Source organism: Eptatretus burgeri, chromosome 9 (assembly GCF_056783735.1).
Source record: "Eptatretus burgeri isolate ZD-2024b chromosome 9, Ebu_testis_v1, whole genome shotgun sequence".
Classification (NCBI taxonomy): Eukaryota; Metazoa; Chordata; class Myxini; order Myxiniformes; family Myxinidae; genus Eptatretus; species Eptatretus burgeri.
The window spans coordinates 29,951,528-29,977,011 of NC_140969.1; the positions used below are offsets into that span (position 1 = coordinate 29,951,528).

The 25,484-nt window shown below is 43.2% G+C and overlaps 1 protein-coding gene across 1 annotated transcript in view; it reads right to left on the minus strand.

The window, feature by feature from the left end:
* LOC147019819 (cGMP-dependent protein kinase 1-like) overlaps positions 1–25,484 on the minus strand; it is a 156,310-nt gene that overhangs the window by 87,361 nt on the left and 43,465 nt on the right. The window contains exons 6-10 of the mRNA XM_085893767.1: positions 20,361–20,438; positions 13,505–13,602; positions 12,801–12,866; positions 9,954–10,016; positions 8,282–8,375 (exon numbers count right to left, since the gene is read on the minus strand). Coding sequence (XP_085749893.1) covers positions 8,282–8,375; positions 9,954–10,016; positions 12,801–12,866; positions 13,505–13,602; positions 20,361–20,438 — 399 coding nt within the window. The remainder of the gene's footprint in view (positions 1–8,281; positions 8,376–9,953; positions 10,017–12,800; positions 12,867–13,504; positions 13,603–20,360; positions 20,439–25,484) is intronic.

Below are 25,484 nucleotides of genomic sequence, written 5' to 3' on the forward strand. Positions count from 1 at the left end.
GGGCGCGGTTCCCAAAATAACTTTATCAGGCTCGGGATGCTCGCCCCTCCCGGCCATCACACTAACAGCTACTCCCGTCTGGGTCGATGCGTGCCGTGCACACTCTTGCACACTCATCCATGCCATGTCACTCATGCCCTGCATACATTCTGACACAATCATACTGGGGGTTTATGTTCCCCCAAGAGATCCCGGGGCCTCTACCCCCCCAAAACTCGGCATGTACCCTTTCGCATCAGGCACCTGCTCCACCTCGCTCAGCCTTACTGGACCCACCTGGTCACGCACGGTCTGTTTCGAGGGAGCGCATTCTCTCCCTTTGTTCCTGAAGGAGGTCATCCTGACTCTTACATCGGGTCTCAAGACATTTAACCAGCTCAATGTTATTGTCCTTCACCCCCTCCTCCACCCATGTTTGTTCCTCTTTCACCCCATGCAATTCATCCTTCACCCGTTCCATATATATATATATATATATATATATATATATATATATATATATATATATATATATATATATATATATATATATATATATATATATATGTATATATATGTATATATATATATATATATATATATATATATATATATATATATATATATATATATATATATATATATATATATATATATATATATATATCTGCGCTTCTGTTAATTCGTCCCTTGTTTCCTGTGTCACTGCTTTCTTAATTCCGTTCATTTGTTCATTCATTCCCTTCATGTCATCCTCCATTCCATGGATTTTCCCTTCGATTCTTTCTCTTGTTCCTTCATTTTTTTCATAAATTTCGCTCTCCATTCCACCAATCTGTCCTTCTAATGTCATTTCTTTCTCCGTCTTCCGCATTTTACTCTGTTCATCATTATTTTTTCTCTCCATTGTTCATTCATCTTCTGCATATCACTGTTCCATTTTTTCATTTGTTCATGCATTCGATCTTGGACATCCATATATTCACTTATTCGTTTCATCATTTCTTTCATCCACTCACAGATTTTCTTTTTTTTGTTCCAATGTGACCCAGGGAGCCAACGCACTCGTTTTCTCACTCGACGGCCCAGGAATGGGGAAGGTTCTTACCCTACTGTCATTACCCTACCCTCGGTACACCTTGTTTCAACCGGGTCACCTTACCGGGTTAGATGCAACCGAGCGAAACTGTCAAGGAACGTACCGGCTAGTGGAACGGATCCTTGGGAGATAAAGTCTCGGCTAAGCTCGGATACGGACCATGCTGGACCAATTAAAGGAAAGACGAAAACGAGCTGGGAACATTTCTACACAAGCATTTATTAACAAACAGGAGAGGAAAAATATGTGGCACAGTGAATGGATTTATTATTGAATGCAAGCAGGGATAGTAAGGAATCTGTGGGGTGCGACAACAAGGCAAGCAACATAATAAAGTGGATACCAAGCAGACTTATCCCGATATATCTTCTACACTCTTAACTTAGGCTAGTGCAGGCACCGTCACACACACACACACACACACACACACACACACACACACACACACACACACACACACACACACACACACACACACACACCGATGACGATGAGATAATCAGAACAAAGGACAGGAGATGAGGGCTAATGGCTTCACAATACCTTGCATGGTTGGCCGACCACGCTACCCAGTACATTTTTGGGGGATGCTTTGCTGAGCGATCCCACCTTGAAAGTCGGCGTGTTACTGTCCGGGCTCAGCGTGTGCTCAGCACTGGCCCAGAGAGAAGGTGGGGCTGACAGGCAAGAAGGGCGGTAGGCAGAGCCAGCAGGCGAGAAGGCCGGTGGGTGGAGCCAGCAGGCGAGAAGGGCGGTGGGTGGAGCCAGCAGGCGAGAAGGGTGGTGGGTGGAGCCAGCAGGCAAGAAGGGCGGTGGGTGGAGCCAGCAGGCGAGAAGGGCGGTGGATGGAGCCAGCAGGCGAGAAGGGCGGTGGATGGAGCCAGCAGGCGAGAAGGGCGGTGGGTGGAGCCAGCAGGCAAGAAGGGCGATGGGTGGAGCCAGCAGGCGAGAAGGGCGGTGGGTGGAGCCAGCAGGCGAGAAGGGCGGTGGGTGGAGCCAGCAGGCGAGAAGGGCGGTGGGTGGAGCCAGAAGGCGAGAATGGCGGTGGGTGGAGCCAGCAGGCGAGAAGGGCGGTGGGTGGAGCCAGAAGGCGAGAATGGCGGTGGGTGGAGCCAGCAGGTGAGAAGGGTGGTGGGCGGACCCAGCAGCATGTGAGGAAGGCAGAGTCAACACACGAATGTAGAGATCCAGAGCGGAGCGAGGCGAGAGTGAGCGGATCCAGCAGGCAAGTGTAGAGGTCGAGAGCGAAGCAAGGCAGCACAGTGAATAGCTTCGCGATCTGCCTTTTATAAGGCCCATCGTGTAGGGTGGGGTGATGATCCAAAGCGATGCGTCATCACCCGAATCGCACACTCCTATTGGGCCCCTGGCTCCCCGCTGCCCTGCCCCTACAGCCGGAAGTAGTCTCATTCGCACAACTGGCGAGACATGGCCGAGCTGTGGAATTGTCTTGCACCGAACACCATAACATGAATCGCCCTGCACCGAATTCCCGGGCCATGTTCAGGAGACTAGTCAAGGGTCGCGTTGCTCACGCATGCCTGTTCGGGCACCCCCGGCGCTCTGCGGTTGGTGCTGATCAATGCGCTTGTTCCATCCGCACGCCATGCAGCCCGAGTGGATCTGGCCTGTGCAGCATGCCCCTGCCTGGTGGTGACTGCATCGAGAAGGAGGTGCGAGGAGGCACGGGATTAGCTCTGCTGTTTGCGGGAGATATTGGTGGCCGAGGTGGCGAGCGAAGGTCAATGGTGAGATGCCGTTGTAAACCAGTGCACAGACCCGAATAAAGATGTGCGCCACGTGTGTCCCGTACAGTGCGGTGGTGATTATCACAGGGCTGCGCACGTGTCTGTTATCGTGCATTTGCTCCTGCTTCGGTCTGTATCCTGGATTGAAGGAAAGGATTGGATGTAAATCAGGGTTGAAAAGACATATGTAATTATTAGATGCAGATTCGAATTAAAGGGCGCACCGTGTGCATCCTGTACAGTTTAGGTGGAGGTTATCACTGGGCTGCGCACATCTCGTACAATCTGGTGGTGGAGAGTTTTTCATCGTGATTTTCACAGGCGGCCGTCTGGGTGCGTTGCCCGATTTGACTTATTTCATGGATAAGAGGAAAGAGTTGAAATAAAGATAGAGATGTAATTAGACCAAGCTATAAGACCCACACAATGCACTTTGTCCCGTTAACCCACTAGACATGAGGGGAAGGTCTAACTGCGCTTATACAAACGAAATAACTGTCTGGGGATCACTGTATGCTAGGTGCCATTGCCTTCGAGGCATGTGATTTTCAGAACCACAACAATATATACATATATGTGTGTATATATATATATATATATATATATATATATATATATATATATATATATATATATATATATATATATATATATATATATATAATATGTATAATATTTACTATACTATGACAACATGGCGGAATTTGATAAATAAAATTTGCAAAAGAAAAAGAAGACGCTTTGGTCACAAATATACATACATAACCATAAACGTTTGCTCCATTATAATAAGATGTATTGTTGCGGACCGGGTATCGGCGACGAGCACGACCGCAAGATGGAGCTGCAGAGTCAACTCCACCAAACACCCGGAATCTAGATCATAGCTTTCGGAAAACTCCGACAAGTACGGGTCCCTTACCGGACCGTGAATCGTCAATAATTACACCACGTGTTACAGGGTTATTTGCCAATCTTCAAAATAACTTGAGCTCCACGTGGCGAGTTACCGAGTACTCACACCCTCGACGGCCCTCGTACGAGTTGAGTCGTTAGCGTGCCCGACCCGTGCGCAACCCGAGCGGACGGTTGCCGAAGTTCCGTCGGTCCAAACGTACATTTACAGCGGCAACAGCCTTTATAATTCACCAACACGCATCATGCTAAGCCAATGGAGGGAACACAGCAACGAACTGATACATTTAACAAATGTATTTATTTATAATGGGGGAAAGGGGGAAGCAAGAAGCAGAGTTATCATGACTAATGAGATGCAAGTATGTACAGCAAAGAGCACTTATACAATTCCTACTTACAGACGGGCCCACACACAGACGCACACCCAAAAGAAACAGACCCAAAGTGGTCTTTATTATCCCTTCGGCTCGGAGGGAAGACAAGCTGAAGGACGAGAAAATAGCAGGCTACCTGGCCGCACCACGCGGCTCAACGTCCGCACCTTCCCGGAGCACCAGTTGGCGAAGAAGGAACCAGGGCAGCTAGACGCAGACCATGCCAGCCACAAGACGAGCCGAGAACCAGAGCATGCCAGCGACGAGTTGCCTTTTGCCCAGCCTCGAGAGATGCGTCTTCCCCTCCGAGCTCCAGCAGATCCTCACGCCAGATTCTGATGCTCTGGCAGATTCCCTCGCTCTTTCGCTCGACATCCCTTTTATCGCCCTCGGGCACGGTTCATTCCTCGTGACCCGCTCTCGGGCGCGGTTCGCTCAGGCGTGGCTCGCTCTCGGGTGCGGTCCAAGCGAACTGATTCATGGCCATATTTGGGAATGGAATTCCATCCCCGAACGAATTCCAAACACGCCCACGTTCCAGCGAGCGCGCGGAACATGCCGGGAGCAGAGGGTTATCGTTGTTGTAGTGGGATATGTAGGAGCCGTAGTTATTGTGAGTGATGTAAAAATCCTAACTATTAAAATAACGCACAGCACAGGTACATTTATTCACCCATTAAACGAGAGACGGGGACCCTAACTAAAAACACATACTTACCGATATAACTGTTCTGTAGGACCTGTATGTTGAGTGCTCACGGCTTCCAGATTCGCAACAGTATTTTCCTTATATTACATTCGTCTGACAGGATGGGGGCAGAGGTAGTGCACTTACTTTGGGCTAGTTAGCCTGGGTTTGATCCACGAATGGACTAGACTGTCAGATTGGTGCTTCGCATGGAGAGGGTTACGTCAGAAAGTCATGTCCCTTGGATGGACACCAAGCTGTGTGTGTGTACTGTCTTAACATTAGCTGTTAGACATTAAATATCCTACTCTGTCCTTCAATGAAGAGTCAGTGAGTTTTCACCGGCACCCTGAACAAATGACAATTTGGTGCCAAAATCACTTTGTCATGCATTAAGCCTTGTCAGCAGGTTTGTGAAAGACTGGAGCCAAAATATTTCACTGGCTGATATCACAAAAATAAGATGAAAATAATTGAAGCTGTTCAAATTGGAGTAGTAGTTGTAGTTGGTGAAGTAATTGTGTTGGTATAGTTTCCTTCGATTACTTTAAACCAAGAGTTACGTTAACTCAGAGGTCACAAACTCACCTTTGAATTACCTCGTTTGGGTTTGATTCTCAATTTGACTATAAAAGCGTCATAAGCAGGTCGTTGCATCACCGAGTACCCCACATTTTTGAGGGTTTGTTGAGCCAGATCTCCCAACTGCTTGCCTGCATTTATTTGCTTGTGCACATTAAAGATTCCATGGTATCTTTTGCAAAAAGTAGGCCACTGTGTGCTGGTAAAACCTGACCAAATTCAAAACGTCTGTCTTGTTTATGGAACTGCTTTTACAGCACGTTGCAGTTGAGTGGTCTCTTTGTCAAGGTTAAGCTCTTGGTTATGGAAACATTCACTGCAAGTGTACTATTCTGGCCATAACCTACATTTCCGCTTTGATTGAGGGATGCTTCAATAGGAACCAGCAATGCCCCAGTGACCAGTCCAAGGAGAAGTTAAAATAACAGCAACACACGTCGAATAAGCTTTGTGTAGATTGGGACACAAACTGCAACATCCTGGGTGCCAACAATGAAAGATAAACAATATCAATGGTTTGGATGAGGTGGGTGTTCAGTTACTTGGGAAACCCATCTGTTTTTAATTGAATTTATTTTTAGTTATTCATATGCAGCCTGCGGCTACTTGGCTGCATCATTTTCTGGGGGTACGGCTGTGTCGCTGATTAAAGATATGATAAACTGCTTTATGTATTGTACATCAGGTGTACAAATGCACACGTAAAAAATAAATAAATAAATAAATAAAAAGTGTCCTCAAAATATCACTTGGCCTGTATGTTGTTCCCATCTGAGCTCATGATAGCTTCAGTTAAGCCTGGTGTTGGCTTTGCTGCTAGGGTGGCTGGCTTGGGATCTCAGGGTCCTGAGTTTGAGCCCCGTTGGCTGCTGAATTAACACCAGGTGGGGTTGACTCAGCCTATCATCCTTCCAAGGTTGATAACATTAGTACCCGTGTACTGGAATAGGGGCACAGCATGAGTGGTATAGCTGTGCCGCAGCCCAGCTGCCATATGCAAGAAGAAGAAGAATAGCTTTTGTTCAACATGCTAAGGGCTATAGTGTGTTTATTAGTTCATTGCCTATAGTGTGTTTATTTGTTCATTGTCTTGTTCATTGCCTATAGTGTGTTTATTTGTTCATTGTCTTGTTCATTGCCTATAGTGTGTTTATTAGTTCATTGCCTATAGTGTGTTTATTTGTTCATTGTCTTGTTCATTGCCTATAGTGTGTTTATTTGTTCATTGTCTTGTTCATTGCCTATAGTGTGTTTATTAGTTCATTGTCTTGTTCATTGCCTATAGTGTGTTTATTTGTTCATTGTCTTGTAATTCAGATATAAGTGCATTGATGTCTGAATATCCTCATTTTCTATTTGATTATATCGGTGTCTGCTCCTCCATGAGCCTCAGATTACTGTTAACAAAAACAAAACTGTTTTGCTCTCAAATTGGAAGCAAATTATGTGTATAATTTGGTTGTGAATCCACGCGAAGACCATGGATTGGATATTCTGATACGGCCCATCTACTGTATGTGTGACATGTCTACAACCCTGTTGTTTACACCATGAAAGTTTGAGTACATGACGCTCAAGCACAAGGTTTTTTTTCTCTATTACAAATAAATAATTCGTTTCTGAGAACATTTTCACAGATTAATTATCGACACCAACGGAGCATTTTGGCCAGTTAATGAAATAATAAAGGAATGTCAGAAGCAAAATCAGTGGAAATGTGGTTTGAGCATCCGCTCTGAATCCAGGAGGTCTGTGGTATAACCCGACCCTGGCCGAATCATACCAAAGACAAATAAGTATTCAACCCCTTTGCTATGACACTCCAAATTGAGCTCAGGTGCATACAATTTCCTTTGGTCATCGTGGAGATGTCTCGACAACCTGATTGGAGTCCACCCGTGTCCAATTCAAATGGTATGTGCTGCTTCCTTGCTTAACGTTCAATATTTAATGGATAGAGCATGAGCATACGAAGATACTTGAAGGATAAAATCCAGTTATATAAGAAGTAAAAGACATTACATCCCTCTTCCCTCCTAAATAAATGAAGAAGCAAAATAGTTAAGCAATAACAGGTCGGTGACTGCATTATGGAGTGACCACACAAATGTGTTGCCCATGGGAAGCAGTAGCTAAATGAAGGCATCGCAATGGGAATCGCGATACCGATCGAGGTGTTGGACTGGGGGTGAAGGAGATCTGGGAAATGTAAATGTACGAGCCTATTGTGATGTCCAGCGAATGGTTTGCCTGGGCTCGTGCAGATGGTTTCTACAAAGGAGAGCTCATGAAGCTGGAAATGTGTGTCCCGGTTGGGGAAATACACAATGAGGAGCCAAGGCTGTTGATTGTGTCTCCAATTTAGCACTAGGTTATGACCAAACCCCTTTCTGCAAGGCTACTCGTATTGTGACGACAGCCTGTTGCATGCTACGCTACTTCTGTAGAGTGACTGCAGTGTAACCAATATATCTGAACATAAACAGTGCCAAGGAGTAAGAGGAATAACAGTTGAGATTCAGATTATTTATTTGAGCAAGGGAATGCAAACTAAAGTATGCTAACTGCTGTGGGAGCCGGGAGGCAAAGCGAAGCTGACATTTCGGGCACTAGTCCTTTGTCTGAGCAAGAGGATCTATAAGTTCAACCTCCGACAAAGGGCTAACATCCAAAATGTTAATGCTGCTTTGCTTGACACAAAGTTTACCACATTTTTCCTTCCCAGGGTGGTTTGCACACCTTAGTCAACCTTTGGTTGATAAAACCATCATAATATATTTGCCACATATTGTGCACAGTGTAACATTTGCAGCTATATGTTTAAGTGGCGAAAAAGATTTTCAATTTTTAAAACATTTCCAAAGTACCGTACCAAGGATGCAGAGTGACTCACCAGATTTACTCTCCCAAACCCACCAAGTCCTAACGTCCCCACGGTGTTGAGGTCAGTGAGTTTCAAGCCTGGGGGAGGAGGCTCCAACTCACTCCTGAAATAAATACCATAAATCAATGAAAGTACAAACAAAAACGGACAAATACTGTACAGTAACGAGTTACATGAATCCGCTTGTGCAAGGATATACTTTACGATTATAGTGCAAAGAAACTTAAACAGAAAATGGGCATTTGTCCCACAATGCATCCCTAATTCAGTTGATAAAATAATTTATACAACGCATTGACTTGATATCAACGTTCAAACGATTTGGTTTTTCATTGATTCACTTGCAATTTATTTTACTTGCGTGGAAATATTTACATCCCTTTTCATCGAGATCGACCGTTTCTTCAGGACTACAGGCATTAATTAACACCATGAAGGATCCATCATGTCCTTAAGGCAACCCTGGTTAGTTTTGGGTCATCATTAACAAAGCAATAACTTTGTCTTGTCCAAGAATAGCACATTCGGAGATTTTTTTTGTACCCGTCAGATGTACACATACAGTGCCTTCAGAAAGTATTCACACCCGTTGACTTTTGTCGCATTTTGTTGTGTTACAGCCCGTGTTGAAAATGGATTGAATTTTAAGACATTGTCACTGATCTACACATAATACCCCATAATGACAAAGTGGAATTGTTTTTTTTGAGAATTTTTTACAAACTATTTCAAAATGAAAAGCTGAAATGTCCTGTATCAATAAGTATTCAACCCCTTTGCTATGACACTCCAAATTGAGCTCGGGTGCATCCAATTTCCTTTGATCATCGTGGAGATGTCTCGCCAACCTGATTGGAGTCCACCCGTGGCCAATTCAATTGATTGGACATGATTTAGAAAGAAACACACCTTTCTATTTCAGGTACTACAGTTGACAGTGCACGTCAGAGCAGAAACTCCACCACGAAGTCCAAGGAACTGTCCGCAGAACTCCGATTTGCTCGGATTATTTCGTGTTCGTCGATACCTTCCTCAAGCTGCGATGCTCCATCTATTCCAAGGCCACGACACGACCTGTCATGGAGTATCATTGCCATATTTGGGCTGGTGTTCCAGCCTGTCACCTATCTCTCCTTCACAGAATCCAGTGACGTGCTGCCATTGTCGTGGGATGGGAGTTGGCATCATCCCTGGAAACTCTCTCAGTCTACCGTTCTGTTGCCTCTTTGAGCCTTTTCTATAGATATTACCATGGAATGTGCTCTGAGGGTCTCTCACAGGTTGTTCCACCTGAGCATACTTTGAGTCACTCTGCACATTTGGAAGTTTCTTCCCATCCATACACTGTATCTGTCCTGAGGACTAAGGCGATGAGGTATTCTTCTGTCTTCTGATTCCCCCCCATCCCCCGCACTGCATCACTTTCGAACAGTTTACGTGCATCCTGCTTCCCCCTCAATCCCAACCTACCTCAATTAAAGAGGAATGTCAATAGATTCCTTCTTTCTGTTTAATATCTATACTTTCCTTTGTGTAGCCCCCCCTTGAGTGGCCTTTGGCTTTGTGGTGGGTGAAATATCGTTAAAAAAAATTACACTAAGTAAACAATGTGGATGTGATCTGTACCTTTGGTGCAAAGGAATGTCCATTAATATGTTTGTACATTCATCACATCTCTTACTTGCTCTCCCATCCTTCACTCTCTGTCATTCCTCCATCTCCTGCTGTTAGCTGTCTGTACGCTCTACAAACACATAACAATCGACATTAAACTGCAATTCAGAACGTACATTTCAAGCCTAAATCAAAGTTCATTACAAAAGCTGTGTTTGTGTTCGTATTCATATTATTATTCTATCTGTGGAACAATATTGAAATATTATATCTGTGGAAATATTCCCAGCAGAAATGAAACAGGATAAGAATATATTAGCTCGAGCAAAAAAGGTTTTCTTATTCAATCGGGAATTGTCATCTACTGTGACTTATTGGTGCTTCTCTGTCTGATGTTGTTTTTAGTTACTTAATTGTTGTTGATCTTTTGTCGCACCCAAGAGAACACATACAGTTTATGGATGTGAAAATTCAGGTTTAATCTCATACAAGTATTATAGTCCACCTGCAGGCTAGCAATGACAGGTCTAATTTGGCATCTGTGCAAAGCCTCATTGGCAGCCATTGTTGTGGGCACTCCTTTATGATGCTTCTTGCACACATCCCTGTCCCATACCCCCAAAAATGAACACAAGCACAACCACACCAATCCAATAGATCCTAAAGACCCACCACCCTCAAAATATGCTGAAACAAAACCATTTACCCGAGACAGGTAGATCAGATTACTTTGTTGTTGTCAGTTTTGTCAACAACCAATCGGAGCTTGCGTACATGCACGGCACAGCATTTGTGCACATGATAAATAAAATGCGTCGCTATAAATCAATTGGAAGATCGGTTGCAAGTAGAACTCGTCTTTCCAGCAAGCAACCTGTTGCACAATTGCTCGCAAATGAAGTACTTCAGCAGAGGGCTTCTGTGAATCCATGGGACTGACTCGATCTGTGAACTTTCCAACCCAGATTTCTCCCAACGGCAAATCCTCAGTTCTGGAGTTGGTGACAAACTTCCCTGAAATGTCTCAGACTGCTCTTCCTCCGTTCCAATTGGCTAATCTGATCTGATGTGCTTGTGAGAGTCAACATCTCTCTGGCCATTCTCAGAGCTGTTTCGGCGCCAGCGGGTCTAGAATTTCACTCGAGCAGATTAGCAAGGACTGCAAGCAGCCATCTCACAGATCATAAATTCAGATTCAGATCATGTCACTCTACCTTGGAAATGTTGTTTCTACTCTTCCAACAATGGATGGAGGCCCTCAATATCAGACATGAGATCAGGGCAGTCTCTCTCGACATATCACGAGCTTTTGATACAGTCTGGCATCCTGCCTTTTTCTCCACATTATGGAATCCAAGGTCAACTCCAGACATGGCTTTCTGACTTCCTCTACTCTTGCAGCCAATGTGTGGCTCCCATCAGAATCCTTTCATCTCCGCTCCCTGTGAAGGTTGGAGTGGTATGAGCCCAGTCATATTGCAAATCTTCATCAAAAATCTCTCTCACTTTCTGGACAATCCTCTTGATGTCTTTGCTTATGACTCCACCTGATGCCATGACATCCTTCATCTTTCAGATAGACAGGCAGCAACCTCTTCCCTCTCTTCAGACCGAAATAGAATCACAAGCTGGGCAAACACTTGGAATATGTCTGCCAATCCTGTATATATATATATATATATATATATATATATATATATATATATATATATATATATATATATATATATATATATATATATAAATATATATATATATATATATATATCTATATATGTAAAAAAAAAAAAAATATATATATATATATATACATAAATACACAAATACATACATACAGGCCAAGTGATATTTTGGGAACAGCATACAGGTCAAGTGATATTTTGAAGACACATATATATATATATATATATATATATATATATATATATATATATATATATATATATATATATATATATATATATATATATATCATCATCATCAGATACACCTCCTGACTCTTTTGGTGAGCATTGCCACGGATTATGTCTCGCAAGGTAAAACCGCATAATCCGCACAGAGCAACTGTCCACCTGCCACCCAGATGATTGTTCCTGCTAATGCAAACCATTCAACCATAAGGCATGTGATGTGATCGGCGAGCAAATTGAAACATGTGGAGTGCGACGAGCACTCCCCCAATCTCCATTGGGGACAGTCCTACACCAAAGCGTCACCTCCAACACAAATGCCTCGGCCTGGCGACCCTCTCAAACAGACAAAGATTATTTGGCCATCATCAGTTAAACATCAAACAGAGCCACCGATCTGGAGTTCAGGCTTATTTGCCCTCATCAGGATGGCATACCGATAAATATCTAACCAATGATGACCACATTCATCGTTTATCCATCAACCGCACCTCCTGACTATTATAGTGACCATCGTCACGGATTATGTCTCACAGGGTAAAACCACATAATCCGCACAGAGGAATCATCCTCTCCAGGTATTCAAGAAAGCTGTTGACATTCCACGTCCTATTCCGTTCCATGTTCTAGCTTCTCCACAAGCCTCGACTTTGTTTCCAGAAAAAGACAAAAAAGAAGAGAGAAACAAACAAAACAAACAACGATTGCAGAAGCATCCCCATATAAACGATTCGATTGCATGCCACTCAGTTGCACAAATGATCGCTTGGGTGTGGATCTGGCTTTCGATCCACATCTGATTCAAAAGAACCGCTCCTGACACCGATGGGGGTACTGATGTTAAAATATTACTTCGGTGCACGAAACTGAGTTTAGCCCTGGATGTGGGATTTACCTCTCAGGGGCCCATTTCCGACAGAATAATTAACTTTGATACAAGTCATCAGTTTAGCCTTCATTCAGTGTTGACATTTAAAGTGAAAATAGTAGAAGTAAAGACATACTCGCGGTCGACCACCAAACATGTGACCATTTCCATCGCAACCATATTGGCTGTTCGCACTGCTTCCCTGTTCATCAAACAAAATAACAAATTAGTCTATCAATCAATCGGCCACAGTCATTCATTAGCAATGTTTCATCATTAACAATAATTCAAACCATTTTTTATGGTAAAGCTATGTTTTGGACATGAGTCCTCCTTCAAAGCAAGAGGGATGGCATGTGCCTGAAATGGTGCCTCACCTTCTCTCCCACTACGGTTAACATACATCGTTTGACATTTGGTTGAGAAAAGTTGTTGTCCACTTTCGAATGAGTATATTCATACAGTGTTACCGTAATAAGCAAGATCCTGACCCACGATCTGTATTCCTCCATTGACCCTTCCTAAACCAACCCCCCAAACTTGCTGATCTTGTCTCTGTCTCTGTCTCTGTCTCGTTATGCCCAATTGTGTAGCCCTACGACCTCCACTGTCAATTTAACCTTGCTCTTTCATAAGCCTTGGATATATATATATATATATATATATATATATATATATATATATATATATATATATATATATATATATATATATATATATATATATATGAACACACACACACATACATACATACATACATACAAAACAAGGAATCATCGTTATATCAAGAGGATGTCGATTAAACTGAGAAATTAAGAGCAAATGAAAATGAGGACTAACCCAAACAGGGCATCTTCCCCAAATACATCTCCTCTTTCCAAACACCTCACCACACTTTCTCCCTCTGCTTCATCTTTCCTCCTCCTTGTCTCTCTGGCCTGAGAGGAAAAAGGGAAAAAGGGACAAGATACCTTGGAATAAAACTATGTGCTGGGAATACATCATGAGCATAAAAGAATCATCTAATGTCCTCTTATCCTCACTTTCAACAATACAGTCAGCTCAGGATAATTCAAATGGATATATTCCAGATATCGTTCAAATTGTACAAAATTTCAATTGGTGTAATATATTTATTTACCCCCGCCACCGAAGGTGAAGGAGGTTATGTTTTCACCCCCTATTTCTTGTCTGTTTGTTTGTTTGTAGGATATCTCAAAAAGTTGGAGACGGATCCGGATGAAATTTTGTGGACAGGTTCGGCATATGACAAGGATGAACTGATTCGATTTTGGTGAAGATCCGGATCCGACTTATAGAATGATCAAAGTGATTCTTCACCATTGAGAGAGAGGGCCAAAAACGATATGGTATTGTATAGCATGATATTTCAAAAATGTATTGGGCCCGATATGTTCTCGTGGATCAGGCATTGCGTTGCAGGGATATGCACTCTACGGAGTGCCCTTCTAGTTGAAGACTGTAGCTGTATGACACCTGCCCAAAGGAACGCTAATCTAGGTCGACAGAGATAAATTTCAGCACTGATTTTGCACTAATTTATTTGAAGTCCCTTAATTTTTGCAGTTCCCTTCACTGCTTGAGTGCCAATAAGGCCCAGAGAGGAACGTGAAGCAAAATCGTATTATGTCGAGTAGGTGAATAACTGCGAAGGAACGTCATGTTTAGTTGTGTATCGTTTTGTACTTGGTCAAACTTGCAGTCTCTCGAGTGTATTCAAAGGGTTTTTTAAAATTGATATGGGTTTTGTAAACGCTGTATAAATGTGACCTGAAGAGCCAGGGGAAACAATAAATAAACTCCAAGGGCACTCGGTAGAGCGCATACCTCTGCCTGAAATGCCTGATCCACGAGAACATATTTGGCCCAATATATTTGAAATATCGTGCTATATATCGTTTTTGGGCCCTGTCTCTCAAATGGTGAAGAATTACTTTCAAAATTCTCGTCGTCGGATCCGGATCCAGATATTCATCAAAATTGAACCAGTTTGTCGTGGTGATATATCCAACGTGTCCACCACGATTCATCTGAATCCGTCCACAACTTTTTGAGACATTTTGCTGCTTATCGTTTTTGGCCCGATCTCTCAATGGTGAAGAATCGCTTTGAAAATTAAATAATTCATATTTCCAGATCTGGATTCAGATCTTCACCAAAATCGAACCAATTTGTCCTTTCCACACCCAACCTGTTCACCAAGTATCAGCCAAATCCGTCCACAACTTTTTAAGATATCGTGCTATATATCGTTTTTGGCCCTATCTCTCAATAGTGAAGAGTCACTTAAAAAGTCTAGTACCTGGAGTCAGATCCGGATCTTCACCAAAATCTAATCAGTTCGTCCTTGTCACACACCCAATCTGTCCACAAAATTTCATTCGGATCCGTCCACTACTTTTTGAGATATCCGACACACAAACAAACAAACAAACAAACAGACAGAAATGGGTGAAAACATAACCTCCTTCACCTTCGGTGGCAGAGGTAACTAGAAGGCACTCGGTAGAGTGCATCCCTCCACCAAGGCTGAACAGTTTACGTTTTGTATCCCACTGATAGACTGAATCTGCAGTCGGACCTGAACTAAAATCTAATCAGCTTGTTCTTCTATCCACCCAACTCATCCACAAAGTTTTGTCTTAATCTGTCCACTTCTTGAGATATCATGCTATATATCGTTTTTGGCCCAATCTCTCAATGGTGAAGAATCATTTAAAAATTCCTTTGTCCTGGTTCGGATTTTCACCAAAATATAATCAGTTTGTCCTTTTTTACAAACCCAACCTGACTGCCAAGTTTTCTACAAATCCATCCATAACCTTTTCAGATATGTTGCTCACAGACAGACAAATAGGGATGAAAACATAACCCCCATCCACCTTTGGTGGTGGAGGTAATAATGCGACAGAGCTAAAATGGCCAACACACAGTGTAAGAACTTAAAAGAGCAAGGCAAATGTGAAAACGACGTAACTGTACTGGAAAACCATGGAGAAATATGAGGATATTCCAAGGAACTTCAAAGCGGAGAACCGTGTGCGGAGCTAGTGGCTTGAAACTACAATCAGCCAATTGGAAAGGAAGGTGCAGGAATTATACAAAATACACCAGTAGCTGGATGTGATGAATTGATGCAAGTAAAGCACTCGCAGGAAGGTTTAAATAGATTCCGATGCTTTGGAAGAAAAAGCTTCGAGGCCAAACCGGAAAGCAAATGGATACAAGGGGTGTACTTTGCAGACAATGCCACTGAAGGGACAAAAAAGAAAAGGTGTGATAAATTGAATAGTGGCAAATGCAGTACTGCACAGCACAACGTTAAGTAACGAGGTTAACCTCTGCAGGAATGCAGCATTAATCCCTTGGCAAACCCAAACCCTATAAAAGTTAATCCAAAGATAAAGTAACAAGGCTAAGTTAAAAACCACCTGAACCATATTGACTTCTCCCTCCCCCAAACACCAATAGTGTGGGACCATCAATACTTGGGATCTTTATTCAAATATCCCTGAACTCTTCATCTAGGTTACTATAGTAGCTCCAGACAGTTTTACAGAAATGCTCCTCTTACGTTGTCTGAAATTCCTCTCGCTGCCTGCACTCTCTTACATTTTGCTAAGCCTCTTTGCCAGTTAACTCATGCACTCCATCAAAAGGAAACCGCTCACTCCCTCCATCAAAAGGAAACCGCTCACTCCCTCCATCAGATGGAAACCGCTCACTCCCTCCATCAGATGGAAACCACTCACTCCCTCCATCAGATGGAAACTGTTCACTCCCTCCATCAGATGGAAACCACTCACTCCCTCCATCAGATGGAAACCGCTCACTCACTCCATCAGATGGAAACCGCTCACTCCCTCCATCATATGGAAACCGCTCACTCCCTCCATCAGATGGAAACCACTCACTCCCTCCATCAGATGGAAACCGTTCACTCCCTCCATCAGATGGAAACCGTTCACTCCCTCCATCAGATGGAAACCATTCACTCCCTCCATCAGATGGAAACTGCTCACTCCCTCCATCAGATGGAAACCACTTACTCCCTCCATCAGATGGAAGCCGCTCACTCCCTCCATCAGATGGAAACCACTTACTCCCTCCATCAGATGGAAGCCGCTCACTCCCTCCATCAGATGGAAACCGCTCACTCCCTCCATCAGATGGAAACCACTTACTCCCTCCATCAGATGGAAACCGCTCACTCCCTCCATCAGATGGAAGCCGCTCACTCCCTCCATCAGATGGAAACCACTCACTCCCTCCATCAGATGGAAACCACTCACTCCCTCCATCAGATGGAAACCGTTCACTCCCTCCATCAGATGGAAACCGTTCACTCCCTCCATCAGATGGAAACCGCTCCCTCCCTCCATCAAATGGAAACCACTCACTCCCTCCATCAGATGGAAACCACTCACTCCCTCCATCAGATGGAAACCGTTCACTCCCTCCATCAGATGGAAACCGCTCCCTCCCTCCATCAGATGGAAACCGCTCCCTCCCTCCATCAAATGGAAACCGCTCACTCCCTCCATCAGATGGAAGCCGCTCACTCCCTCCATCAGATTAAAACCCCAGATTTGCCAATTTTATTTGAGCACCATTTGAAACGGCGAAACCAAATGTCTGCCTCCATAACATGACTTGAGGGAATATTTCCAAAATATTGCATGAAATCATATCGTTTATAATGTCAAAAATCATGATTCATGTACTACCAAAAGGCATATTGAGAACGAGATAAACATCTGCTACCACTACTACTACTACTACTACTACTACTACTACTACTACTACTACTACTACTACTACTACTACTACTACCTTACCAGCCCCAATTGGTGAAAATATTTGACCAAAGTCTTTTACGAACCAGCTGACCAGGCATGATATTTGACTGAACGTGATTTGGGCAGGAATTTGTCCAAAGAAAAAAATGAAAAGTGAAAAATGTACTTTTTAATGAAATGGTCTCTGCTCATTGACGAGCTGAATAACAAAGGGTAACAGGTTTATTAACTACCAAAATATATTGGGGGGGGGGGGGAGGGGGATGGAAAGGACGAAGAACATAAAAATATGAGGGACATTGACCCAGAGCAGAACGGTGCAAGAGGTCGTCATGGGCAGCACATTTGAACGACTAAAGTGAAGAGAATGAGACACCGGAGACGTTGAGACGATTCCTCAATTGAGAATGAAGGGATGAATGAATGCAGGTGGGCTACCTGTCTAAACTTTGTGGTGGTGAGCAGATGAGGGTTTTTAGAGGAATATGTGTAACCTGGTGTGATTTTATGAGGACAGGGGTAGGAGAGGGAGGGCAATGTAGGCTTTATAAAACAGAAAGTCCATCAGGTTGCCACTGGTGGGAGAGAGTTCGTTCGTAGGAATTCCCCTCCTCCCTTGAGATACTAATGATGCGGGAGGCCTTGTTTTGACGGCCTTGAGGAGCCAGGTGGAAAGCAGGAGCAACAGCCAAGAGTGGAAAGCAACAGTCCATGGTGCTCTGTATGAAAGCCTTGTACACTGTGATGAGCTTGGTTGGGTTTAGCGATGCCATGGAATACCATTGTCTATGGGGAATCTCGACAGAGAATAGGGTTTCGGAATGCCATTCTCTACGGAGAATACCTAGAATGGCCTTTGACGATGACATGATCCTCCCATGAAAGGCTATGGCAGATAGGGAGCCCAAGGAGTTTCAAGGATAGCACCCCTGGCCCAGTGGCCGTCCAGAGAAGAGGATTGGCTACTGTGGGTGCCAATCCTTGTGGAGAGAGAGATTTGCTGGCATTAAATGTCATATTCGAAGTAGCTTCCTCCGAGCCATTTGTCTTCCCCAATTTGTTCAGGGTGCCGGTAGTAACTTTCATACTCTTCACGAAGTACACCATAAAGATCTTTAACACTCATCAGCTCATGCTACCGGACAGGTCCCCAAATTAAGGTCGACCCAAGGGACGGCGCACTTTGTGATGCAACGTTCTGCCTGTGAAGCACCGACCAGACAGTTTACAATCGGGTCAAGAATTGAACTCAGACTAGACATCTCAAAGATAAGTTTCCACCTGTTATGATAGGTGTTATTCCACCTGTTTTCCACCTCCATGATCTCACTATGATAATTATTTATTTTTTATGTCACGCTATCCTGTCTCGTTGCACTGTGTGTGAGATATACTTTAAGCAACTTTCTTCAGTCATTTCATTCATTGTATGTCATATGCGCTCATATGTTTTTATATCACGTGGAGTCATGCACAAGACAAGACACGTTCAGGGAAACTCATGTCACCAAGCCATCTAAACATGACATTCCAAGCGTTTTGAGCGACCATCTCATGATTTTATTTTCTCATCATGATAATTATTTATTTTTTATGTCACTTATTCGGGTTTATTTTCAGTTTGGCCAATCTTGGGCAGCCTCATAATACTAGCTAGTGTCCATCCTTTGCTTCCCGAGGGACTTCAGCGAGCCAACTGGGTTTTTCCCACAATACGAGTGAAATGATAATTTCCTAAAATGAGCTGTAATCAATCATCAGCCATCTCACTGTATGTTGGATGGGTCAAGATTATGGTTGGTGTGAAGTTATGAATGTATCTGGTTTCGGTTCAGATCAGCTTAGCATGACTCGACTTTGCTTAGCACGGTCCAGATTACACAGACTGGGATTGCATGAGCTTCGCACTGTGACAACACTTGAGAAAATACAGAAAAGGGCACCGTACGTTTACGAAGGGAAATCAACCGTATTAGTGCCAAAGGTCCACATTCGTATGCCTGGTGTTGGCTTAATGGTTAGGATGGTGGGTTTGGGATCCTAGGATCCTGAGTTCAAATCCTGCTCTGCTGTTGAATTAATACCAGGTGGGGTTGACTCTGCCTGTCATCCTTCTGAGGTCGGCAAAATGAGTGCCGGCTTGTTGGTATCCTGTGTCGTAGTGGCGACCCGTCCAGGATTGTGCCCAATAGCCAAGGAGACTGCTTAGGCAGCAGTAACGCTCTGCACAGAGTATGGTCCCAGTAGATGAATGGATGGAGCATACTGGTTGATGCGACTCACTACCTGCAAAGCACCAAGATGAGTTGATGGACGTGTCTGGAATCGAACTGTGACTACACAGCTCACGGGCGAGTACGTTATATCTTTGAGCTAACCCGTCAGCCGAACATTGCACCATACCCATGCAAAATTTCACCTGTTGGTCTGTTTTTTGAACTTCCTGAATTATACAAAACGTCTCAGGAGTTGTCAAAAAGACCTGATCATCAGTAATCCCCTTGAAGAACTTCCCGAATAATGGATGCTTCCCAATAATCAAGAATCGAGATGCAATTGGCTTGCGAGAGAAGTTAATGACCATTAACGTGCTTCACACATTGAAGTCTTGGTATGAGCAGGTTCATGAAGGTGTCACTGCATCAACTGCCATAACTCACACAAGGAACTTTGTTTGATATACTTGAAGAAAATCCCTCAATTGTAATTCAGAAAAAATGATTGATTATATTATTGCGAAAAGAAAATCATATTGTCTATTGATGCTCATTGATGATGAATTGGCTTTTTTTTCAATGTTCATGATATTAATGCAAACTTTGATTAAATCGCAAATGAAAAAGAAGAAGCAAAAGGAAAACTGGGAACTTGCAAACCTTTCCATTGCTGATTACAAAACATGTTCCTCCCATGGCCCCTTCCCGTACAATATAGTCCCCTGGCTGGTAGTGAACCTGGGAAATGGAAGGTTAGGATGAAAAGGTAAGAGTGATGAAAAAAAAATGCACTAATTAGAATTAAGTCATTACAAACCACCAATGGGACAGTAATATTCAGCTTCATTACAAATATCATGGATTCCGTTGAACTCGATATAGATGCATTGTTTGAAACAGGGACTTGTTTCACAGATATATAGATAAATTACAGGTGATTTTTAACAATGAAATAGTTTCATGAAGCAAGAGGGAAAGTTTGAAGTTTAATGCTGATAAGTGCAATTTGAGGATAGCATGCAAAGGTTAGAATCTGGTTAACAACGAACGAAGAGTGTGGATCAAAGTTATCGACTATTCCAATGGAATTGCTCGCTTAAGAGCTACCCTAGTTATGAATCATCTGAAACTGTGGAATAGAATCCGACGTAAGCTGTCATTATGGTGCAATGTGGCAGGTGGTGCTACATCTCAGAGCACAGCATCTATCGGAAGGGGAGGTTAAGTCTGCCGTCCTTTCTGTACTCAAGTTCACAGCATTACAGACACCATGGCTTCTTTGTAAAAGGTTAACCGGCTGTAGTGCTTTTCACCTGGCTAAGTTACCTGCTTAGAGTTTAAATGGGATACATCAGGTAACTGTAAAAGGGATTCTGATGTTGCATCGCAATTGATGCAGCCAAGTCAATGTACACATGGAATTCAAGGATATGGTTGCAACACAGGGATGATGGTCCAAATGGTCCTCTACTGTGTCGAAGTCTTCTTTTATAGGGGTGGTTCAAGATTGACATAGACGTTTTTTGTTGTAAAACATGTAAAAACGAGAACAGCACTTGGTTGAACACATTCCTCCACCAGGCTGAACAGTATACGTTTTGTTTCCCACTGAGAGGCCGGATCTGGATTCGGACCTGAACCAAAACATAATCGGCTTGTTCTTGTCACTGAACCAACTCATCCACCAAGTTTTGTTATATCCTGTCCACAACTTTGGAAATCTGATGCTATACATTGTATCATTTTTGGCCCTGTCTCAAGTCTGGTGTTGGCTTAATGGTTAGGGTGACTGGTTTGGGATCTTAGGGTCCTGAGTTCAAGCCATAGTTGGGATTGAATTAGCACCAAGTGGGGTTGACTCAGCCTATCACCCTTCTGAGGTTGGTGAAATGAGTGCTCGTGTACTGGTAATCAGTGGCATTGCTGTGCCCTGAGCCATTGATTAAATGGTGAAGAGGCTGCACATGAAGAAGAGGCCTCATTTCTCAATGGTGAAGAATCACTTAAAAACTATTAAAACTAGAGGGGGAGCACTCGGTAGAGTGCAAAACCTCCGCCGCCAATACTGCTCGGTCACTCAAGTGAACCTGATATCCTATTCATTCAATTTGACGTCAACAGTGCTCACAGAGTTATAGTTTGCAACTTTCCCTTTTACTTTTAACTTTTACAAACTCAATTCATTCGTCAAAACTAGATTCCTTGAGACAGAAATTGATTTTACGAGGGTATATCCACCTGAAGTTCCAAAATCAGCCGCAATTATAATTTTGGCATGTTTTTTGTTGGAAATCACTTATAACATGTAGAAATGCAAAAAAAAAATTGCAAAATTATTTTTTTCTCTAACAATTCTTTTTTTTTGGGGGGGGGGTGGGGGTTGGAAATAACTTAAAACATGTAGAAATGCAAAAAAAAATTCAAATATTTTTTTAAATTGGCCGCCATATTGAATTTTGGACCAAGTCCAAAATCTAATGGCATGATCCTTGGACCAGACCTAACCCCCCCACCAAGTTTCGTCGAAATCCATCGAGGAGTTTTTTCGTAATACTGTTCACAAACAAACAAACAAACAAACAGGAAGGGGTGAAAACAGTAACCTCCATCCATCTTCGATGGTGGAGGTTAAATATATCATATCTGGATTTGAATCATCATACCAGGCGTAGTGGCGTGCGCCTGTAATCCAGCTACTCGGAGGCTTGGGTTGGAGGATCGCTTGAGGACGGGGGCTCTGCACTGGGCAGGGTGTAGAGCAGCCCGGAATCATGGCGAAACCCAAATCCTGATCCCTGTGTCGTAAGAGGCGATCAGGGTTGCGTCAGGAAGGGCATCCGGCGTAAAACCTGTGCCAAATCAGTATGCGGATCATAACGGATGATCCGCTGTGGTGACCCCTAACGGGAGCAGCCGAAAGATGAACAACATCTGGATTTGAATCATCACCAAAATTGAATCAGTTTGTCCATATCACACACCCAACCCGTCCACCAAGTTTTGTCGAAATCTGTCTGTAACTTTTTGACATATCGTGCGATATATCATTTTTGGCCCTATCCCTCAATGGTGAAGAATCACTTTTTAAAATTCCAGTAGTCTGATCCGGATCTTGTCACACACCGAAACTGTCCACAAAATTTCATTTGGATCCGTCTACAACTTTTTGAGATATTATGTACACAAACAGACAGACAGACAGACAGGGGTGAAACATAACTTCCATCAACCTTCTGTGGTGGAAGTAATAGTACTCGTAGTTGAATACTGAAATTGTGAAATATCATTTATACAGAGGAAGTGAAATAAGTGCTGGTCAAGGAACTCTGGGTGAGACCAAGAGCGGCAGTTGAAATAGTTGCAAGTGATGTGGAACAGGTGTATCATTAGGTTTCCCTGTGAAGTAGAACATCAAACGAGCAGAACTCCACAGGAGACTGACCCCACTGAGTGATGCAAGTCTGTCACACATTTCTGTTTGAATGGTGCAGTGGATTCAAAAAATGCCTGCGAATTGGTTAGCGATCTTGAGCTTTAAACGGCACAGTGGTTCACGTGTTACCTATCAATACGGGACTTTCAACATGACGTGTGAATGCTAACAAGGCCGTTTACGCATGCACTGTGTGCGTGTGTGTTTACACCGACTCGGTTCTGCCCACCGAGCAATTTTAACCTGCCATTAACCAGCGTGAAATGTGTAATAAAAATCGTCTTTTTGATATAATTTTCATCATTCAAAGAAAGAGTGGCAATTTCAAAATGGGTAACCGTAATTGTTCTGTTCCTGAATGCAAATTGGACTCGCAGAAATACAGGAAATATGAGAAATATCTATAATAAGATGAAAATAAATAAATCACCAAGCGTGCCACGTTCACACGAGGTAATCCGTCAAGGTTCAAAGTCCACTCGCTTACAGGGATCATTGGAGAAGTTGGGTAAAACGCTTCTCTCCACAGGCCCACACCGTGAGGACCTTTTTTTTAGTGCAAGTTGCAAGATATCAACATTTTTGGTGAGTTAATCAGAAAGTTATCCAAACATTTTGTTGAGCAAACACACCTCTTTCTTTCAGGTATTTTCCAAGTATTTTTAGCTTCTTTTGGAAGCTTTGTGAGCCATTTTCGGCAATAATCCTTATCTGGCATGTTTGATGTACATTCCCTGCCCTGATGTCCATTGTTGCTCGTGGTTTCTGTGCATGTACACTGAGCATGTTGGGGCGGATTACGTCATTTTCAAAGTCGTGCATTGTCATTACCGAAGCAAACATTAAACATCTTGAACACATAATTTTTGAGAACTGCTACATTGTAGAATGCAAAATTGCATAGAATTGGATGTTGTTTAAGGAAGTGTGGAAACAGTATTTATTTCTCACTTGATCATCTTATCTAACAGGATGGTGTGGAGGTGCAGTTAACCCTGAGCTGCCGAGTCTGGATTTGATTCTCGGCCCGACAAGACGATGTATTTTGAAAAAAAAAAATTAAAATTGCTTCACCCTGCTTTTCGCTTGCATGCACGGGATAAGCATTTGGACAGTGGGGTTGAGTCAGCTTTCTAAATTTGCAGATGGCACAAAACTTGGAGGCAAGGAAGGTAGTAGATAGCAGAGCTGGGAGTGATAAGATTCAGAAAAATTTAGATACCTTCATACGTTGGGCAAATCATTTCCCAATATGTCGAGAATATTGTGTACAGTTTCAGTCGGCACATCTGAGGGAGGACATAGCTGCCATAGAGAAGGTTCAGCATTGGGCTACTAATTGATTGATTCCGGGCCAAGTTCGACTAAGCTATGAAGTGACTGAAGATGACAGGACTTTATCCACTACAATGGAGGCAACTACAATGGATTGTGATAGAGATGTTCAAGATAATGAAGGGTAGAGACAAAATAAGTGCAGATGCTTGTCAGCAGCATACAGTGATAGGACACAGGGACCATAGCCTGAAAGTACAGAAGATGAAACTTGGGACAGTATTAAGGTATGGTATTTCAGTCAGCGAGTAGTTAAAGAATGGAATGGTCTCCTGAGAAAGGTAGTAGCAGCAGAAAGAATAATATAATACAAGTTGCCATACAAGGAACTTTGGCACAGAGGAAGGCCATTCAGCTTATCAAAGCCTGCACTATTATTATCAAGTTATGGATTCTTTGTCTGTACTCTGTCCTGTTTAAATGTTGAGCATCAAGCAAGGAAGCAGCACATACCACTTTTGAAGTCATTGGTATGAATCAGCCAGGCTTTGAACTACCAACTTCTCAGACTCAGAGTGGGCACTCCAACCATTATACCACTGAAGCTGGTACACCTTGGTGGTGTAATAGACAGGCTTAACTTGGAGTTAGACAGGTACCTAGATACATTGAAGATGGAGGGCACATGGATATTGGTAGGACTTGTAGGTAGCTTGCAGGGAAAAAGCTGGGTCCACTCATGCTCGCTTGTTGAAAAGGTATTGGAGATTAGCTAGATCTGTCTGTCTGTCTGCCTTTGGTGGCTGGTGGGAGAAAGACCATCGAGACGATGAGTGCGTCTCCTCATTACCATCCTCTCGCCCCATGTCACACCAGCCCTGTGCAATACCACCTTGTATGATCATGGGCCATTCAACAGGGGAGACCAGCTCGTGTCTGCTCAAGTCCCTGCCTGCTCCTTTGTTTCTCGGTTGAGTCCAGTAATTTGGTGCCTGAGCAGGGTTTAGTTCTATTCTTGTATTAAGTACGTGTGCTCCTCGATTAGTTTGTCCTTTACACACCAGGTCTGTTCATTT